The 21,443-nt window shown below is 47.1% G+C and overlaps 1 protein-coding gene across 1 annotated transcript in view; it reads right to left on the bottom strand.

The window, feature by feature from the left end:
• Nucleotides 1–14,437, bottom strand: part of LOC144722284 (uncharacterized) — a 111,735-nt gene extending 97,298 nt beyond the window's left edge. Inside the window, exons 1-5 of the mRNA XM_078600395.1 lie at nt 14,190–14,437; nt 7,839–7,900; nt 6,769–6,858; nt 5,753–5,830; nt 1,893–1,985 (exon numbers count right to left, since the gene is read on the bottom strand). Of these exons, the coding sequence (XP_078456521.1) occupies nt 1,893–1,985; nt 5,753–5,830; nt 6,769–6,858; nt 7,839–7,900; nt 14,190–14,256 (390 nt within the window). The 5' untranslated portion in view covers nt 14,257–14,437. The remainder of the gene's footprint in view (nt 1–1,892; nt 1,986–5,752; nt 5,831–6,768; nt 6,859–7,838; nt 7,901–14,189) is intronic.
• Nucleotides 14,438–21,443: the final 7,006 nt, after the last annotated feature.

Genomic DNA, 21,443 nt, shown 5'->3' with positions numbered 1-21,443 from the left:
TGTGAAAATAATCTTCACGGTCGTATGAATGAACACTCTGGAGGTTATTTTACAGGACACATTCCTCGCTTTATCCAAAAGTCACTAATTTTGAATGCCGGATCTGCCAGAGGCAGGAGACGGCAGAATCTCCCCCTCCCCGTGCTGAGTGCATTCCCTCTCGCTTACCAAACCTGTCCAGGCAGCTGCTACCGTCAAAACGGCAAAGAGCAGTTCAGCACAACAAGCGGCGCTGTGCGTTTGTAAATAACAGCATCTAATTTATGTAACAGACAGCAAGCGAGGTGGATCCATGGTTACGTACTAAATTGTTTGGAAATCTTCCCGTGGTGTAATCCTGGAATAGCTGGAATTGCAATCTCGAGGTCTCCGGTTTCATCTTGCAGTGCGGCAGTTGCAACAAAGAGCACATTTTCTTAACCCCCACCCCCGCCCCAGGGGCTGTAGTACACCCAGTAGTACAAATGGGGACACCACGGTTATCCAATTGACAAGTCACATGTCGTGGGGTAACACGTGGGCTGCTCCCACCTCTACCAAGACGACTGACCGCCGTGACGAGAGCAGTGAAAAAATACCCACGGCCATCAGTGTGGTGTGGTGTGAGCACTTCATTACTTAATTGTAGGGTGGCACCTTCAGCCTACCCATTAAATGATACGTAGACATGCGAATTATGGTGCACATGTTTTATTTACAGAGGATTGTGGTTGTAATCAAATTAATGATTTAACTCATTTAAGACAGGTTGTGGTTTCATAAGTCGAAAGCAGAGGTCCATGGGAACAAAATAAGTCCTTGCTGATGCAAAGTCCCGTGAGTAATAATGCACTTGGATGAGCATGCAGCTGCCACTTAATTACAAGCTGTGGTAATGTAATTACACTATAAAAATGTACCTTTTTACATGTGTTGTGGCATCGTGGGATGCCTCTGCATGTGGTGTGAGCAGGCCCGTGTGAGAGGCACGACATATACGGCGTGCACACCACCATCGGCCCTGCAATGTGGATGCAGTACCGGCCCTAGCGGGGGCCGGCTGAGATCACTTGTCAGAGATGGATGGCACTGCACTCCACGTGCAGTGCCAGCCCACAGAGGTTAGGGGGCGGTGCGGGGTTCACAAGGGGCCACGGCACTCTGAGTGAACCCGTGGCACACGTGACGGGAGGTACCGACTGGGGGGGCCCCCAAAGAGGGGGCTGGGGGACCACAAGTCCAATCGAGATCCTTCTGGGAGCTTCCAGAAGACGGGCGTGGCTCGGGGCCGAACAAGCCCGCCACTGACAATGTAAGCCGGAGCCCTGAACGGGGCCGGCTGCTGTTGAATGAATGAAGACACGAAGTCGTCGCCTGGAAGAGAAGCCCCGAAGACAAGACCCGGACCTGAGTCGGGGTCCGGTCTAATATAGCCTCCCCAGTGTGTGTGAGGGTTTGGCTCACCAGGAGGGACTACCTCCCTAGGTTATCTATTAAAGGGGAGATACCCCTTTGTGTTTAGGGCTGAATTGATGCATAAACGTGTTGCCTCCAAAGAAGCCTTCGTCTCCGTTTGTGAACCACTACACATGGAACAGAATATCTAAATCGTCTAAAATATCCTGGAATGGACCACAAGGCCTGCTGGTTGATATTTTTTATTAATGAATCAGGAATAGTTGTATTTTATTCACTGGACGTACATTGCATTTATACAATACAGGAAGACATTTAAAATGTACCTGTGACATCTTCTGGCACATCACCTCTCTCACTTTCTCAGAAATGTGTGGCATGTGGTGGTACTACCTCCGATCGGGTTGGCAAAACTTAAAAAACAGGGGACGGGGAAAGACCCCTGACCTAAGGCGGACGTAGCTAAACGGAGAACGGATTACGAGTGTGTGTATCACCTGGTAGTGCAGAATTATGGTCCAGATCAAGCCCAGGGTAAGCTTGGGGTTCCCATCCACGATGTCCTCCTTTCTGATGTTCACCAGCTTCACCTGCTCACCGGCGCGCACAGAGGCCTCGTGTAAAAACATTGCTTCAGCAGCAGATCCGGAAAATGTGCGGTGCAATCCAAAAACGCGTTGGAGAGCTACACAGGAGATTTTGAATTATTTATTCATTGCATTCTTGCTGATTTTATTCCAGTTTTGCTATTGGCGCAATATCGTGAGAAGCAGAATCCATTCTGCAATCTTGCAGAGCAGTGCGTACCCACATTCGTGAGAGAATGACCCGTGGAAGAGTCTATCACAGAAGTACTTCTGGGATTCACTAAAATTACCTTTTTTCTAGATGCACACTGGTGGTCGCACTTTCCAACACACCCTGATGCAAGGCAACCTGATGTTGTTTCTGGTTCCCAGAGCTAGAATTTAAACAAAATAAGTGAAAATCTTTTTGAAATCGTTTTTTTAAGGTCACTGGTGACCAGGCTTACCATTAATTAGGTGCACTTAGAGAACCCAGTTTAATCACAGGCAGCTGACACCCTGATGAGAACCTATGATCTCAAGAGTAGCAGCTCAGTGACGCCTGAGCCCTTCCTCTGGACATCCGAATGACAGTTTATACAATTATGTGGAAGTACATGTGCATGCTGGTGCACTGTATTCTATTTCATGCGTGACAGAATAAAATACATGCATTCATATTTTGTTTGACTCATCTGCATGAAGTTCAGAGTTTGAAATACAAATATTTACGCAAATTCAATACATTAACATAGAGGGGAACTTAAAAAAATAATCTGTACGTAAAAATATTTTAGGACCATAAAATAGATTAAATTCACCTGTTTTTAGATAAACTTTAATTTTTTTTTAAAGGACAAATCTACATCTGTTGCTTTCAACTCCTTTCAAAGCTGACAATTGTCAGATGCACGAATGCAGTTAATTTGTTAGACTATTACATTAATAAAGTGTTCTAATTTAATCCCAAAGGTATATTTTTCTTGTAAAATCTCCAAAGAAGTCAATTGTATCAACAATGAGCTTATCGGGTTCATCTTATAGAGATAGCAGGTATATATATTTTTTTCAATCAACAATGGAGATTGCTATCATGTCAATACATGTTCACACTATTAACAATACTGCTTACATATTGATTTAAAGCTTTCGTGACTGCAGGGATTCATATTCTTGGTTCTTTCGGTATCGTCACGTAGAAGGGAAATAATAAAATAATACAAATATTCAACAATTAAAATTCTCACGACGTTTCCACTGCAACACAAGCAATCATCATCAGTCTTAATTTAGGAGCTTTCGTGACTGCAGGAATTATTCTTTGGTTCTTTTCGGTTAAGTCACGTCTAAAAATAAAATAATAAATTAAAATAACATATTACGACGTTTCGATTGCAACACAAGCAATCATCATCAGGTATAAAAGAAATAGCAACAAAAATCTAACTAGAAAACTATAGACAGACATACAAGCAGACAGACATCACAACGGCACACAGAGAGAGGACACAAATCGGCACAAAGAGAGGGGTCGTTTCTGTGACGGTCCCTTAAATATAGAGAGGGGGGGCGGGGACGGAGAGAGGGAGGGGGCAGAGAGAATTAGCATATCAATGAGTGTACGGCAACGTACTGCTGTTGCAAGTAAGATGACAATGTGGAACGGGCACGCAAAATTGAAAACGGGCACGCAAAATTGAAAATTAGGAGACAGGCACACGAAAATTAAATAACCTAGCAAAATATCGAAATGTGATGTAATACAACACAGAGAGTCGGTTAACACACAATTAACGCATAGCCTGGTTGATTACGTGTTTCAAAATTTGCTAAGTTAGAATTTTAAGTGTGAAAATTCCAAAGAGAGGACACAGGCAGAGAGAACAAATAGCCAGAAAGAAAAAGGATAAGCTTAAAACTTCCCCGTAGAAGTGGTTCAATCTTAATTTAGGAGCTTTCGTGACTGCAGGAATTATTCTTTGGTTCTTTTCGGTTAAGTCACGTCTAAAAATAAAATAATAAATTAAAATAACATATTACGACATTTCGATTGCAACACAAGCAATCATCATCAGGTATAAAAGAAATAGCAACAAAAATCTAACTAGAAAACTATAGACAGACATACAAGCAGACAGACATCACAACGGCACACAGAGAGAGGACACAAATCGGCACAAAGAGAGGGGTCGTTTCTGTGACGGTCCCTTAAATATAGAATATTTATATTAAATATAGAATATTTATATTAAATATAGAATATTTATATTTAAGGGACCGTCACAGAAACGACCCCTCTCTTTGTGCCGATTTGTGTCCTCTCTCTGTGTGCCGTTGTGATGTCTGTCTGCTTGTATGTCTGTCTATAGTTTTCTAGTTAGATTTTTGTTGCTATTTCTTTTATACCTGATGATGATTGCTTGTGTTGCAATCGAAACGTCGTAATATGTTATTTTAATTTATTATTTTATTTTTAGACGTGACTTAACCGAAAAGAACCAAAGAATAATTCCTGCAGTCACGAAAGCTCCTAAATTAAGATTGAACCACTTCTACGGGGAAGTTTTAAGCTTATCCTTTTTCTTTCTGGCTATTTGTTCTCTCTGCCTGTGTCCTCTCTTTGGAATTTTCACACTTAAAATTCTAACTTAGCAAATTTTGAAACACGTAATCAACCAGGCTATGCGTTAATTGTGTGTTAACCGACTCTCTGTGTTGTATTACATCACGTTTCGATATTTTGCTAGGTTATTTAATTTTCGTGTGCCTGTCTCCTAATTTTCAATTTTGCGTGCCCGTTTTCAATTTTGCGTGCCCGTTCCACATTGTCATCTTACTTGCAACAGCAGTACGTTGCCGTACACTCATTGATATGCTAATTCTCTCTGCCCCCTCCCTCTCTCCGTCCCCGCCCCCCCTCTCTATATTTAAGGGACCGTCACAGAAACGACCCCTCTCTTTGTGCCGATTTGTGTCCTCTCTCTGTGTGCCGTTGTGATGTCTGTCTGCTTGTATGTCTGTCTATAGTTTTCTAGTTAGATTTTTGTTGCTATTTCTTTTATACCTGATGATGATTGCTTGTGTTGCAATCGAAACGTCGTAATATGTTATTTTAATTTATTATTTTATTTTTAGACGTGACTTAACCGAAAAGAACCAAAGAATCATCATCAGGGGTGAAATCCTGTGGATCATGATTGCTTGTGTTGCAGTCGAAACGTCGTGAGAATTTGTATTGTTTTATATTCGTATTATTTTATTATTTCCCTTCTACGTGACTTTACCGAAAGAACCAATAATATAATACTGCTTACATTAAAAATCCGTATGATAATTATATTACTGTGTTGCATTCATGATATTTAGCTAACAGCGGTCGAGCGTGTGGTTCGCAATCGGGAAGGTTGTGAGTTCCACTCCAGGTTGAGGGTCAACTTATCCATTTGGGCCCAATAACATTTAATAGCGCTTCATAGGGAGGTCAACGGTCGTTGTCTTATAGAAAGACTCAACCTCCTTGCCACAGCAAGGTGGAATGTCCACTACTCACGCGGTGCTGTAAACAGGAGACAATTGTCGCCCTCGCCTCAACTGAGCAGAAACCACTTTGACCTTTTCATAACATTTCCAAGCCGACACATTTGTGTCATTGTATATCTAGTATGGGAGCAAAATGTGCTGTCAGAAAGTGTTTTTTTTGCGCCGATAACAACTTAAAATAACCCTCACCGACCAGCGTGGTGAAGTATGTCCACACAACCTCCATGACCAACACAGGCTGCCTCGCTCACCTGCTGGTGCTGCAGGTAGTTGAGTGCGATCTGGATGTTCTGCACGTGGTGCACACGCAGCCGCCCCTTCTCTCGAATCTGAGAAAGAAACGCAGATTGCCATTGAGAGTCTCCCTCTCCCCTCTAGCAGACTGACTGCCTCCATTGCATTGAGGATCTCCCTCTCTCCTCAAGCAGACTGTCCACCTCACAAGGAGACATCACAGCGATACACTCCGCTGCTCCTCACTCAGTTATCTGGCTTGACCACCCGAATGTGAAATGTCCATGACTAGCTCGGGGTGTTTTGAACAACAGACGAGCACTGTCCCATACTCAAATGAGCAGCAAAATCCTCTTTGTATGTTTTTTTTCTTAAATCGCCGACATCGAAGAGGAGCTACAGTTTCAGCAGCGGTCGCTTCAATCTCTTGGAGCGGCAAGATCGGCATGGCGAGAGAGACGCTGTGCAGCAGAAGTGGTTGGATTTCCATTTAAACATCGTACTCAACAAAGTAGAAACTAATTGCGACATTTTGTTTACGTGACAAACTTGACTAATTGGCTGTGTCGGGTGGTGGTGGGTTAACATTTAATATTTACGTGATCTAACCCAAAACAAACCTTTAATATGGACAATATTGGTCGCGAAAGTCTACTCCTACTTGTTTAAACACACGTGGTTTACTTGGGCCCTGCTGCAAGTACTGCAATGCCCCCCCACCCAGCCTCTTGGCATCCCCCCCTCTCCATATCCCCGGCGTTCTCTCCGGCCCGTGGGCCCTGGTGCAGCTGCGCCGCCCGCACACTCGATAGCTACCATCCACTCCAGATTGTAAGGCACCCCAAAGTTGTTCCCAGTGTCAGTGAAAGTCACACAAATCTGGTCTCACATACGCACACACACAACTACCGTATTAACGAGACGCACCCCTCGACTTTTGCTTTCAATTGCAGGTTAAAAAATAAAGTGTCCATCTTATTATCCGGAGGGTTCAGTATGCCACCGTTGTGTAGAAAGGACCGATCGCACGTACAATGCAGTCTCCAGACATGGATTCCAGCAGCGAGATGAGGGCCTGTCCATCGCGTAGGTCCTCGTACAGGTCTCCAATGTTCACGCGCACCTGCAGCATGGCACAGCGCAGGATCCACACTGTGAGCTAAGAACGCCATTTTTATTTTACCAATTAAGGCCCCACTGAGCGATATGGCTCATTTTCAGAAGTGACCTGGCTATAACAAATTATAATTCAACGATATGACGTACCATGTGAACATTTATAGAAGCCAAATACATTGGGACGCTGTCTTTCCGACAGCTCTGTTCTTCACCTGAGGACGGCTGCTTGTGTTGTGGCCGAAACGTCGTGAGAATTGTATTTTATTATTTTTATTTGCATTATTTCATTATTTCCCTTCTACGTGACTTTACCGAAAGAACCAAGAATATGAATCCTGCAGTCACGAAAGCTTTAAATTGAAATTTAAGCCAAATACTCTTAACGCGGGGAGAATATACAAACTCCAAATATACAGTAGGTGCCAGGGTCCGCATCGAACCCACAACTTACTGCATACCAGGCGAGAGAGTTAACATCTCTTCACTATGAGCGGTGGTGCTCCCGGCGTCAAAGCCCCCGTGACAATCACAACTAAGAGCCGCGATAATAATAGTGTACGCTACGTAATGCCCACTGAGAGTAATACAATGCTTTCTATGGGTAGGGTAGGACATTCTTGCGTTGGAATGTTTCTGCAGGATACAAGTGCTGTCGTACACAAAGCAGGTCTAAGAAGCAACGCAGCTTTGACCCTGTTTTGTATTTTGATGTGCAACTGCCTGGGAATATGAGGCGTTAAAGGCTTGGGCTGCAAGGTAGCAGGTAGATGCCAGGAAAGGAATGGATTACTTCAATCTATCTGTGGAGCCTTTTCTCCACGTAGCACGGTTGCTGTCAAACACCAATGGATGGAATTGGCCGAACATTTTAATGCATTGCTATCCTAAAAAAAATACCTTGAGACTCAGTGAGGCTTATCATGGGAAAGGAATTGTAATTATAAATTACGTTATTCATGTGTTCTACAGTTCACCAGCACTCACCTGCTGTAAGTGGTTGTTAATCCATTTGGTGAACGTTTTCTTTTGCACCCTGTCTCGTTCATCTGCCAAACCAGAGTAACGAAACCCGATACAACAATGTTACTGCCAGTGCACTACTCCCCTCTCGACAACCTCTCACAATTGTCAAGGGTATGGTGTCAATGCCTGGTATGTCATTATTTACCCCCAACCACAGCGATTCGTATGGTGAACTTCTTTTCGCACCGTATGTAGCCAACCGAGCTCATCGGAGATGTTGGAGGACAAAAAACTAAACCCAAAAATCAGATGCGATTGTCATGATTTGTAGTTGCGATTCCATTCATAAATCTCTCATTTTGTCGTCTCAGTTTTACCCTTATATATTGTTTCGCATTTGTCCAGGTTTGTTCGCTCTATTCGACTAAATCTATCATTAACCCATGATGTGTACGCTTTGTAAACAATAAATTATCATACGTGATGTCATACAAGTATGGTGAGAGGAATAATCCATTTGAATTGAATCATTGATGCATCGTTGTAATCCCGAATCACTATTCAAAGTTGTCAGGGTTATAGGGTGGAGGGAGGGGGTGAATTGTGATACCGCCAATAACAATGACGACTACGATGACCTTCTATTTACGACCGACACCATATCCATCGATGCATTCCTGCCTCATTCATTTTAATGATCATCATCAGCCATGATCAATGGACCGCTGGATGCAGGACTCCCCAAGGTGTCACCATTCATTGCGGTCTCGCGAGGTTTTACAGTCTATCGAGGTCCTGCAAAGGACATTATTTCATCACTCCACCTCCACGGTGACCAAACTTTCAGACCTGTCCCCTCCCTTGGCTGGCACTCCATCATTATTCTTGGCCATCTCTTACAGCCAACTTACTTGTGTTAATAGTTAAAATACTGATTTTAACCTGTGACCCATGTGATCATCTTTCTGTCCCTCAGTGTCATTCTAAGCACGCATGTCTCAATGGCACTTTCTGCAGTTTTGAGCTTTTTTAATGTCCCTGTTTCTGATCAATGTGTCATAGCAGTTAATTATAATAATCAGTGCACACACGAAAGTATACGCATACATTTACGCTGTGTAAAACATGCTTTTTAAACAGTCATAACATTGATAGTATTTTTAACTCAGTGTAAACCCATTGAAGTATTTTAACAGGGAGACACATACTACACATATTACATTACAATACTTTACACATTTACCTGCAAATGGCACAAGCTAGGCATGGTGGCACACACGTGTGATCCAGGGCTTTGGAGGATAAGGTCAGTGGATCACGCAGATTTGTGAAATTCCCAAAACCTGCTGAGCTTCAAAGCGGCCAGGAGATGAACGTACAAACATTTAATTGTTGAATCCATCTGTGCGGATCACTGATTATCATTCCCTTATATACGACCAAATAATTCTAAATGAGCCTGAACTCATCAGATGTCAAGCGCTGGATAGTATTTGGGTGCGACTCTACCTGAGAATAACAGGCGTCAATAAGTTTGGGCTGTTAAGGGACAGAGATCTCAGTAGAATAATGGATATTGAGAGTTTTGAGTGTTACCCCCTTGTATGCGTGGGGTTCCTCTGGTCGCTCCCGTTTCCTTCCATATGCCACTCTGGCCAAACACCCTAACGCAGCACCTTCTCTGGGTAAAGGGCATTAGTATATCCGTCATCGCATTACAATGACAATGCACCAGCCCCATTCTAAAGCCACACCTTTACGTTAAATGTCAATGAAAGTCACCCTAAAGGAAGCGTGGGCTACTGCTCATCTTCATTGGCACCACTCCGCCAGCGGTACAAACTCCACATTCCCATGACAGGAGCCAGTCTCTCCGCACGACAACCCGAAACGTGTAACACATTTGTGCCGACCACGACTTGAACTCTCGCCCTTACGATTGCGAGTTGCGAGCCCCGAAACCGCAACATCTCGCTGCGTGCACACCATCCAACAACACGTGGTGTGGTGGTGTGTGTGGGCACGTTGCGGGGACACACTGTACCCAGCACTGTGTTGGAAACAGTCTTGTGCGTTCCCGACGAGGCGTAAGTTGATCTCACACCATCCAGCAATATGAAAAGACTTCACACAGACAGACGCGTAGTGGCCCACCATCCTACACACGCACGCCGTGCCCCAGTGGTAGGGGCAGGATGATGCCCTTGTAATGGCTCAGCCATCTGTCGCCACACACACGCGGCAAAGCTGCTTGGAGTGGGGGGGGCTGCACGTTGAAGCATTCGGCAACGCCAACTTCGGGGGGCCCTTTCGGGCACATTCTGGACGCGGTGGCGATGATGTTTTATACGAATTCGCCTTCACACGAGCACGTTTGGAGCGCGCAGTATCAGCTCGTGCAATGTGTATTCAGCTGGGCGCAATTGACGTCCGATCCGAGACGGAAGAGTAGGCCAAAAACAACCTCCACGAATTCTCTCTCGAGCAGTGACAAGCGACTGCCTGCCCAGAGATGCTCGCGGAGCGCTCGAATTGAACCGCAATTTTGTTTTAAATGTTGTAGCCACCCCGGGCACGATGGGGCACCAGAGACAAAGTCTGTGTCTGCATGAGACACAAAGTCTCTGGCTGCATGAGACACAAAGTCTCTGGCTGTGTGTTGTGTCTGCATGAGACACAAAGCCAGTGTCTGTGTGTTGTGTCTGCATGAGACACAAAGTCTATGGCTGTGTGTTGTGTCTGCATGAGACACAAAGTCTCTGGCTGTGTGTTGTGTCTGCATGAGACACAAAGTCTCTGGCTGTGTGTTGTGTCTGCATGAGACACACAGTCTCTGGCTGTGTGCTGTGTCTGCATGAGACACAGTCTCTGGCTGTGTGTTGTGTCTGCATGAGACACAAAGTATGTGTCTGTGTGTTGTGTCTGCATGAGACACAAAGTCTCTGGCTGTGTGTTGTGTCTGCATGAGACACAAAGTCTCTGGCTGCATGAGACACAAAGTATCTGGCTGTGTGTTGTGTCTGCATGAGACACAAAGCCTGTGTCTGTGTGTTGTGTCTGCATGAGACACAAAGTATCTGGCTGTGTGTTGTGTCTGCATGATACACAAAGTCTCTGGCTGTGTGTTGTGTCTGCATGAGACACAAAGTCTCTGGCTGTGTGTTGTGTCTGCATGAGACACAAAGTCTCTGGCTGTGTGTTGTGTCTGCATGAGACACACAGTCTCTGGCTGTGTGCTGTGTCTGCATGAGACACAGTCTCTGGCTGTGTGTTGTGTCTGCATGAGACACAAAGTATGTGTCTGTGTGTTGTGTCTGCATGAGACACAAAGTCTCTGGCTGTGTGTTGTGTCTGCATGAGACACAAAGTCTCTGGCTGCATGAGACACAAAGTATCTGGCTGTGTGTTGTGTCTGCATGAGACACAAAGCCTGTGTCTGTGTGTTGTGTCTGCATGAGACACAAAGTATCTGGCTGTGTGTTGTGTCTGCATGATACACAAAGTCTCTGGCTGTGTGTTGTGTCTGCATGAGACACAGTCTCTGGCTGTGTGTTGTGTCTGCATGAGACACACAGTCTCTGGCTGTGTGTTGTGTCTGCATGAGACACAAAGTCTCTGGCTGTGTGTTGTGTCTGCATGAGACACACAGTCTCTGGCTGTGTGTTGTGTCTGCATGAGGCACAAAGTCTCTGGCTGTGTGTTGTGTCTGCATGAGACACAAAGTCTCTGGCTGTGTGTTGTGTCTGCATGAGACACAAAGTCTCTGGCTGTGTGTTGTGTCTGCATGAGACACACAGTCTCTGGCTGTGTGTTGTGTCTGCATGAGACACACAGTCTCTGGCTGTGTGTTGTGTCTGCATGAGACACAAAGTCTCTGGCTGTGTGTTGTGTCTGCATGAGGCACAAAGTCTCTGGCTGTGTGTTGTGTCTGCATGAGACACAATGTATCTGGCTGTGTGTTGTGTCTGCATGAGACACAAAGTCTCTGGCTGTGTGTTGTGTCTGCATGAGACACAAAGTATCTGGCTTTGTGTTGTGTCTGCATGAGACACAAAGTCTCTGGCTGTGTGTTGTGTCTGCATGAGACACAAAGTCTCTGGCTGTGTGTTGTGTCTGCATGAGACACAAAGTCTCTGGCTGTGTGTTGTGTCTGCATGAGACACAAAGTCTCTGGCTGTGTGTTGTGTCTGCATGAGACACAAAGTATGTGTCTCTGTGGTGTGTCTGCATGAGACAAAGTATGTGTCTCTGTGTTGTGTCTGCATGAGACACAAAGCCTGTGTCTGTGTGTTGTGTCTGCAGGAGACACAAAGTCGGTGTGTTGTGTCTGCAGGAGACACAAAGTCTCTGGCTGTGTGTTGTGTCTGCAGGAGACACAAAGTATATGGCTGTGTGTTGTGTCTGCAGGAGACACAAAGTCTCTGGCTGTGTGTTGTGTCTGCAGGAGACACACAGTCTCTGGCTGTGTGTTGTGTCTGCAGGAGACACAAAGTATCTGGCTGTGTGTTGTGTCTGCAGGAGACACACAGTCTCTGGCTGTGTGTTGTGTCTGCAGGAGACACACAGTCTCTGGCTGTGTGTTGTGTCTGCAGGAGACACAAAGTATCTGGCTGTGTGTTGTGTCTGCAGGAGACACAGTCTCTGGCTGTGTGTTGTGTCTGCAGGAGACACAAAGTATCTGGCTGTGTGTTGTGTCTGCAGGAGACACACAGTCTCTGGCTGTGTGTTGTGTCTGCAGGAGACACAGTCTCTGGCTGTGTGTTGTGTCTGCAGGAGACACACAGTATCTGGCTGTGTGTTGTGTCTGCAGGAGACACAGTCTCTGGCTGTGTGTTGTGTCTGCAGGAGGAGGAGGGGAGCGGTGGCACCGAGGGGCACTTTGCAGGGCGCCCTCGACAAAAATCCACTGCGGCTTTTGTTTTTGCAATCGTCGTAGGACAAACGCGGCGAACTCATGCCTACAAACTGCTCTGTGTATATCTGTATATCTCTGTGTATATGTTTATGTGTATCTGTGTGTGTATATATCTCAGCATTGCCCGCTGTAGCGGGGTGGGGATACCAACAAAGGCTGCGACGTCGTGCGGCTCGGCGGGGTGGGAATGACAGCGGAGACGATTTCGCGCCACAACGGGGCCCGCGAGCACACGACACACACAGCACACAGTACACACACACAGTATATACACACAGTACACACACAGCACACAGTATATACACACAGCACACAATACACCCAGTATATACACTACACAACACACACACAACACACACACAGCACACGACACACACAGCACACACACAGCACACAATACACACACAGTACACAATACACACAGTATATACACTACACAACACACACAGTATATACACAGTATATACACTACACAACACACACACAGCACACAGTATATACACACAGTACACAATACACACAGCACACACAGCACACAGTATATACACACAGTACACAATACACACAGTATATACACTACACAGCACACAGTATATACACTACACAACACACACACAGCACACAGTACATACACACAGTACACAATACACACAGCACACACAGCACACAGTATATACACACAGTACACAATACACACAGTATATACACTACACAGCACACAGTATATACACACAGTACACAATGCACACAGTATATACACTACACAACACACACACAGTACACACAACACACAGTATACACACGACACACAACACACACACATGACACACACAGTACACATACAGCACACGACACACAGTACACAGTATATACACACAGTACACAATACACACAGTATATACACTACACAACACAGTACACACACACAGTACACACAACACAGTACACACAACACACACATGACACACACACAGTACACACAAAGCACACGACACACAACACACACATGACACACACAGGACACACATGACACACACAGGACACACACGACACATGGCACACAACACACAATACACACAGTATACACATGACACACACAGGACATACACACGACACATGACACACAGTATACACACAGTATACACATGACACACACAGGACACACACACGACACACAACACACAGTATACACACATGACACACACAGTACACACAGTACACACATGACACACACAGTACATACACATCACACACATGACACACACAGGACACATGGCACAGTATACACATGACACACACAGGACACACACGACACATGGCACACAACACACAGTACACACATGACACACACAGGACACACACACACGACACATGACACACAGTATACACACAGTACACACACGACACACACAGAGAGAGAGGCGAGCCGGCGGCGCTCAAGGCGGCGGGGTACGCACCCATGCAGCACATCTGTAGAATGAGACGAGCATTCCGCTCTCGTTCTTCCACGAAAATCTGTCCCATCGTTACCACCTCGCACCGAAACAGACGCAGAACCAAATACAGTGGTCGTGGTGGCGGTGGTGGCACTGCTACTGTACCAATAATAATCGCACGGAGTAATGACGCCCAGCCGAATTCAAATTTCAAATCGCGGGCTGCGTGGAATATTTCGCCGTTACCGCCCCAGAGCTTCCTAGGCACTCGGGGGGGGGCTGAGGGGGTTGTGGGGGGGGGGGCTGACGGTGGGGGTGGCGGGCTGACGAGGTAGGGGGGGGGTGGTGGGGGGGGCTGACGAGGTAGGGGGGGGTGGTGGGGGGGGCTGACGAAGTAGGGGGGTGGTGGTGGGGGGGGCTGACGAGGTAGGGGGGGTGGTGGGGGGGGGGGGCTGACGGTGGGGGTGGCGGGCTGACGAGGTAGGGGGGGGGTGGTGGGGGGGGCTGACGAGGTAGGGGGGGGTGGTGGGGGGGGCTGACGAAGTAGGGGGGTGGTGGTGGGGGGGGCTGACGAGGTAGGGGGGGTGGTGGGGGGGGGGGCTGACGAGGTAGGGGGGGGTGGTGGGGGGGGCTGACGAGGTAGGGGGGGGTGGTGGGGGGGGGCTGACGAGGTAGGGGGGTGGTGGTGGGGGGGGCTGACGAGGTAGGGGGGGGGGTGGTGGGGGGGGGGCTGACGGGGGTGGGGGGGGGGCTGACGAGGTAGGGGGGGTGGTGGGGGGGGGGCTGACGAGGTAGGGGGGTGGTGGTGGGGGGGGCTGACGAGGTAGGGGGGGGGGTGGTGGGGGGGGGGCTGACGGGGGTGGGGGGGGGGCTGACGAGGTAGGGGGGGTGGTGGGGGGGGGCTGACGAGGTAGGGGGGGTGGTGGGGGGGGCTGACGAGGTAGGGGGGTGGTGGGGGGGGGTTGACGAGGTAGGGGGGTGGTGGGGGGGGGGGCTGACGAGGTAGGGGGGGGTGGTGGGGGGGGTTGACGAGGTAGGGGGGTGGTGGGGGGGCTGACGAGGGGAGGGGGGGCGTTATTGCAAATCTGCGGGTGTCCCGGGTCCAGTGGCAGCGGCAAAGCTCCCCGCGCCTCTTAGCGGCTTCGACGACGAACACCCCCCCCCACGATGCCTCGTGAGCACAGCTGGTGCCACCCAGACACCGCTACAGCTACAGCTGCTGCAGCTGCTGCTGCTTCTTATTCTGCTGCTGTAGCTGCTCGATCGGCTTGTGGCGGCGTGGGGAGCGAGGCGAGCGATTTGGCGACGCCGCAACTCTCGTGGTGCCGTGGGGGGGGGGCACGCCGTGGCCGACCGCCCGTGCCCCATTTCGAGTGCGGGGGGGGGCACGTTCATTCAACGCCGCTCTTCCCACCGACGGGACGACAGTCGATTGAATTGCTTCAAGCCGAACGCGGGGTTTGTAGGCCGGCCGCCCACGGCTGTCGCCTCTAACCGCGTTGTGTTTCTTCTCTCCCCACCACCCACCGCCCCAGTTATCGGGAGAGATGAATCGGCGATTGGGAGATCATTGATCATTGAGCGTCACTGTCCAGAGTGCTGACAACGCAGGCGACACCCGAGTTCGTTTGGCTCGAGGGAGTCGTCTTGGCTTGGGGATACAGTGGGGGTGGCACAGTTGGGTTTGTTACAATCGGGTTTAATTGTCTTTTTATATTGAACCCGATCATCTGAGATTGGGAGAAATCCGGTTTAATTGGTTCTAATTGCAGAACCGCACTTCTCAACGATGGGCTTCGTCCATTCCAAGCTAAGGAACTCACTGGCGCCCACGATTGTGGTGGAGAAGCTCCTCGTGTTCATCAAGACCAACCTGCCCGCATTCTACGATAGCAGCACCGACGAGGAAGCAGCCTAAGCCTTGGATCAGAGTTTCGTGTTCATTAAACCAGGTTTGAATTCCCCGACATCGGGTTTAATTGTATTGAAGAAAAAAACCCGAAGCCTGCCGCTGGAAAAATCGGGTTTTTTTCCACCCATGGGATGCAGGCGGAGCGGGGGGGGGGATTATGATGATTATGATTCATCTCGCAGGGAAGGGAGCAGCAGCACGCGGGATGGATCCTTCGGTGTATGAACGCTCTCCGAGCGCGTAGCGGATCGAGTTCCAACTTTGTCCGCACGCGGAGGCAGCAACAACAACAACACAAAGACACGAAGAAGCCCTTAAGCGTTCAGTAAAGCGACGCTAAGAGCATATTTAACAAGCACCGCACAGGAACCCAGGGAAACGTCTCCATTGCGATAGCAGTCCGCTTAGAGTTCGTCATTTTGAAGATCTCTCACAACGCAGATTACAACAACAACGAATATCAAATTTAGACGACGTCTCAATTAGTTTGCATAGCCTCTTTGCGACCGCGTTCTTCCAAATCTCTTGATCTGCTGCATCTTGTGACCTGGAGACATCTTGGAGACTGAGCAACCCGAATCGATGTCTTAGTCCCGGGCTAAATCCTTGCTGCTGCTGCTATTATTAGAAGAGCCGAGCAAGAGGGATTTGGGTTCAGGCTCGGAGCGCGCTGTGTACGCACAATAGGTGAAGGCGCTTCCTTGACGCGAACTTCCGATAGAGAGAAAAATGTCCCAGCGTGCACGAAACATTTTGCACTCGAGTGCCGAAGGCGTCAGCCTGGAAATTTTCTTTTTTAAAACCCAAATACACAATCCACACTTTGACAACAGCGTCACATTTTTATTCTGTCGTCCCTTTAACAAATATAAAAAAAACAGCTGTTAATCTCTAGAGCAGTGTTGCTTGCGAGCGCCCCCCCCCCTTTTGAAAGCAACCACATTTCCTACGTGGAGGGGAGGGGGTGGAGAGAAATTGCTTATGCCGAAGGGAACCGCACATTATAATCTACAGCTCGCAGATGTTGCTGTACAGTCGTTGTTTTTCTCACACGCGCACCAAGCAACGTGCAACACGTTCCCCGCTTTGAGAACGGGACAGCCCCCAATGCATGAAACGGTCGGTGCAACTGCTAATGCCGCCCAGAATGTCGGGATGTTGCAAATGTGTGATGGGAGGGAAGATGTGAAATAAATAAATAAATATGGGCTAAAAGCAATACGACTCCCCCCAGCCAAGAGAGAATACAGCACAATAGAAGTTATCTAAGTCACATTTATAAATCACTGATGCCCCCCCCCCCCCCAATAAGATTAGCGGTGGCACGCTCGCCCAATGCTTGTATTTCGAATGTGGAATAAGTGTCATTGAAATAATGGAATACATATATATGCTTCGATGCTGTAAAGATATAGCATTGCTTATGTCATCATAACACAGAGGACATGCTCAAACGTGGATATAGCCAGAGGCTCTAAAAGGACTGCATAATGACTTGCTGGCAAATCTTGAGGTGCACTGGGTATAAAGCGCTGAGCTCTAAACCTGCCGACCGAGGTTGGATTCCAAGCCACAGCTGACGTGACCGGTGAGTGGATTTAAAACCCGTCCTGCCTAGGACCCCAGTTTTTATTTAGCAACCCATATTGACCAGATGAGTGACATTTGGTAAAGCGACTCCCACTCACTCGCCCATGACAGACACGAAGTGGGTGGCCTTTATTCAGCAGTGGATTTTTTTAAAGGGCTTTAATTACGATGTCTTTTTATTCAGTCAAGTTTAATTCAAACAACATTCTTTCTTTACCGCTTATTTGCTGCATATTCACTGGGTAATGTGCTAAAGCAGATAGATGCAGTCGCACACAACTACAGTATTGTGAAATAAAATCAAAATCCACAACGTTCATAATTAGTGGTGAGTATACTGTAATGTGAACCCGAGTTTGATTCCTAATGTATGGTCAAACAACCGCCATGATACATTGCATGGGGAGCCCTCCATCCGGTAGTGGTTTGAAGGTTTGAAAACAAGTTTCTAATTGCTATTACAGTACAACAAAAATATACGTTAGGCTGACGTAATGGAAATGACCATTCCTCAGAGCAGAATCAGGAAAGAGAAAATGCATTTTCTAAATATGGCTACTCAAGGGAAAGCGATCATAAGATAACTGAAATCTGTCAATTTGCCAACTTTCTCAGAATTGATTACAGTCCTTCATCAATATGTTACTTTATTTTCAACATGACCGGTTGGCTGAAAGGCGGAATTAAATGTCACAATTGCCAATGTGACATCAATAGTGCATCTATATACATTTGCCAATGTGACATCAATAGTGCATCTATATACATTTGCCAATGTGATAACTTGTTTGCTTGGCTTTGTTGGCTGGTGTCGGGTTACAGCTCCAATAGACATTATAACTGCATAACAAAGGACGCCAATTTTGAATCACACACACACGCCAACCGCCGATGCAAAGCCCAACATTGTAATGCACCTCAAAGGAAGGGCTTCAACATTGCCCGAAGACACAGGCGGTGGAACCATCAACTGCATAAGAACATCAACAGGCCGATGCACATATCTCCTTCGTCAATGGGGAATTAGAGACAGTGCGACTGTGGCCATGCAACCAAAACTATAGACCACGTAGTAAACCACCGGAGCAAAGCTACACAAACTGTCTCCCGAAGCCCTCTCGTGGCTCGCAGACCTCGACATTGGCATTTAGCTCCTGAGCATATTGCCACACGCGTGACTAAAGCAGGCAGAGGATGTGGCAACAGCACATGTGCCGAGACGTGGCTCAGACGGTTTTGTGATGTAAACAAGCGCACATATCAATAGTGCATATTATATTGGACGTACAATTCAGTTTTACATGTAAGCACGTTTCAATCGATATTTGAAATAAATGCTACAAATAAGCATCACATCATGGTTTCTGTGCAGGATAAAAAGTTACATGTTTCACGGCGTCATGATTATCACCCCAAGTTCTTTCCAATTCTGGATGAAATCCTCCAAAAGGCATTACCAACATTATTGTACAGTCATATTGATGCTACTAACCATACCACTCTTGCCCACGAGTTAAACTCATTGCAACAGAGACCGAGAGAGGAACACAAGTTCCCTGATCCACGCGTTCCTCTTTCTGCCACAGTGTACTTCCAAGCAAGTATGTTTAAATGCTTATCTGTGCACTGTTCAGCCTTTAGTCCATTTTATATGTCAGTGTCGACGTTTAAGACGAATATGTTATCGTGGGTAATGTGCACTTATTCAAAGCCACCTTCATCTATCCAAAAGCTCTCCATTCTGTTCACCTCTTTAAAATCACCGCTAATGCCGGCAACCCAGCGACCAAGCACTGACCAATGATCGCCCGTTCTCCAGAGCAACAACAACAGCCTCGTTCATAACCCAAAGCCACCAGTTATTCCCCTCCAAAATGTTTTCCTTTAATTTCTCTACGGACACACTACATCTGTGTAGGGGTTTTTCTGCGCTTGTGCTGTATGTCCGTGTTTTCGAAACTGAATTCGGTTCCCAAAGAAACTGGCGGCGCGTGGAGGCGAAACGTCGGACATCGTGTATGTATGTTGAACTTCTTTCGCACCGTACGCAGCCAACCGTGCTAATCGGAGGTGCGGTACGGCCCCAAACACACACCGCGGAATCTACCACAGTTAAAGATTCAAACACTGCACGTGCACATGGATAAAACGTTCACCCCCGTCAATATAGAGAGAGAGATGGGATCAGGCTGTTTAGTGGCGTGTGAGCTGCCCTCTCTCTCTCTGGCTGATGTAGATTTGTGTTGCTCAACAGGCTGTCCCTGTCCTTTGAGACTGAATCACCGATGACTGTTCGTGGGAGATAACACGAATCCAGGCAACCACGCTTGACTAGTGACATCAGTGCCATCAGTCACTGCACATGCAGCTGCTACAGTATCCAACAATGCCCCATTTGTAAGTTTTGCTCATGTGCCATTTGGTTCTTTCGGTAAAGTCACGTAGATAAAAAGAATAATAAAAAATAAAGTGAATAAAAATATATGAAAACAAAAAACCACGACGTTTCGATCGCAACACACGCGGTCATCATCAGGAAAGGGGGGGGGGAGAAAGAATGTTCTAGATATGTAAACACAAAGATACTTGTTTGTGTTATTTTTTTCATAAACATTACCAACAAATAAATGCGATCCTGCGATAAGCATTTGTGCTCCGTGATGAACTTGCACAATCAGCCCACTGGCTTGCAGAGAATGCCCCCTGCTGGACCAGTTGGTTACTTTCCCACCTTTCAGGCTTATTCAGGTTCGCAAGGACGAATCAGTTTATGAGAAGTCCGAGTGTGGGGAAACTGCATTATTCTATATAATGTCGTGTATCGTGCTGCAGAGCTCGTGTTTTTGATAAGCATACAACATGCCCACTTACAGCTAACATTGCCCACTGCGTGACGAAAAGCTTCTACTGAATTATCTGGTTTACAATAAATGCCCTGGGTGGGAGCGGTGGTGCAGTGGTTAGCACAAGCTGTAGATATCATCCTGGCTGCCAAGGGAATTAGTAAGTGGGCTGGGGCAGGACACATTCTTGGAAGGGATGATGGTGATTTTGACGAAGAATATCATTGTCAGGGCGCCTGCTGAATATTTGGAACTTGAATGTTCTCCCGATCGTGGATTTTTCTCCGGGCACACCGGGTTTTCCCTCCACATTTAGAAACACGCGTTTAGAACATTTGGCCGCTGCTGCAACTTTCCACATGATAGGCCGCATCGTTGAGCAATCATTTGTGGCCAGGTCGCTTCTGAACAATAGCCACATAGCTCAGTGGGCCTTACGTGGTCAAGTTTTTTTAAAATATATATAGTTCGTTTAAATGGTCGATCGTGAAGACTGACAAATGGGAGCTTCAGCCAAAGGGCCCGTCCATAAATGACGTCACGCGATTTTGGACGATTTTTGACCCCCCCCCCCTCGTCACATGGCGTCACAAAATTCAGACCCCCCCTCAATTATGACGTCGCAAAGCTCTGCCCCCCCCCCCAAACCCAAAACCATATTTCCATTTCGAAAATAAAACATGCTTCAAATCGCTTTAAACTATTGTCATTGTAGTGCGTATTTAATGTGGCGCTGCACTCTGATGTTGTAGGAGAAAACATTTATTAAAAGGATGTTTAATTAAGTAAAACGTGTTGTTTATATTTATTCAAAGTTGCGCATTTTGATGTGACGTCACATTTCTTACCCCCCCCCCCCGTCGTCACACCACATCGTCACAAATGTCTGACCCCCCCCAGGTGTGTGACGTCATTTATGGACGGCCCCTT

Source organism: Lampetra planeri, chromosome 14 (assembly GCF_965212315.1).
Source record: "Lampetra planeri chromosome 14, kcLamPlan1.2.h2, whole genome shotgun sequence".
Taxonomy (NCBI): Eukaryota; Metazoa; Chordata; class Hyperoartia; order Petromyzontiformes; family Petromyzontidae; genus Lampetra; species Lampetra planeri.
Note: the sequence above shows the minus strand (reverse complement) of the source record. Positions and strands in the feature narration are given on the sequence as shown.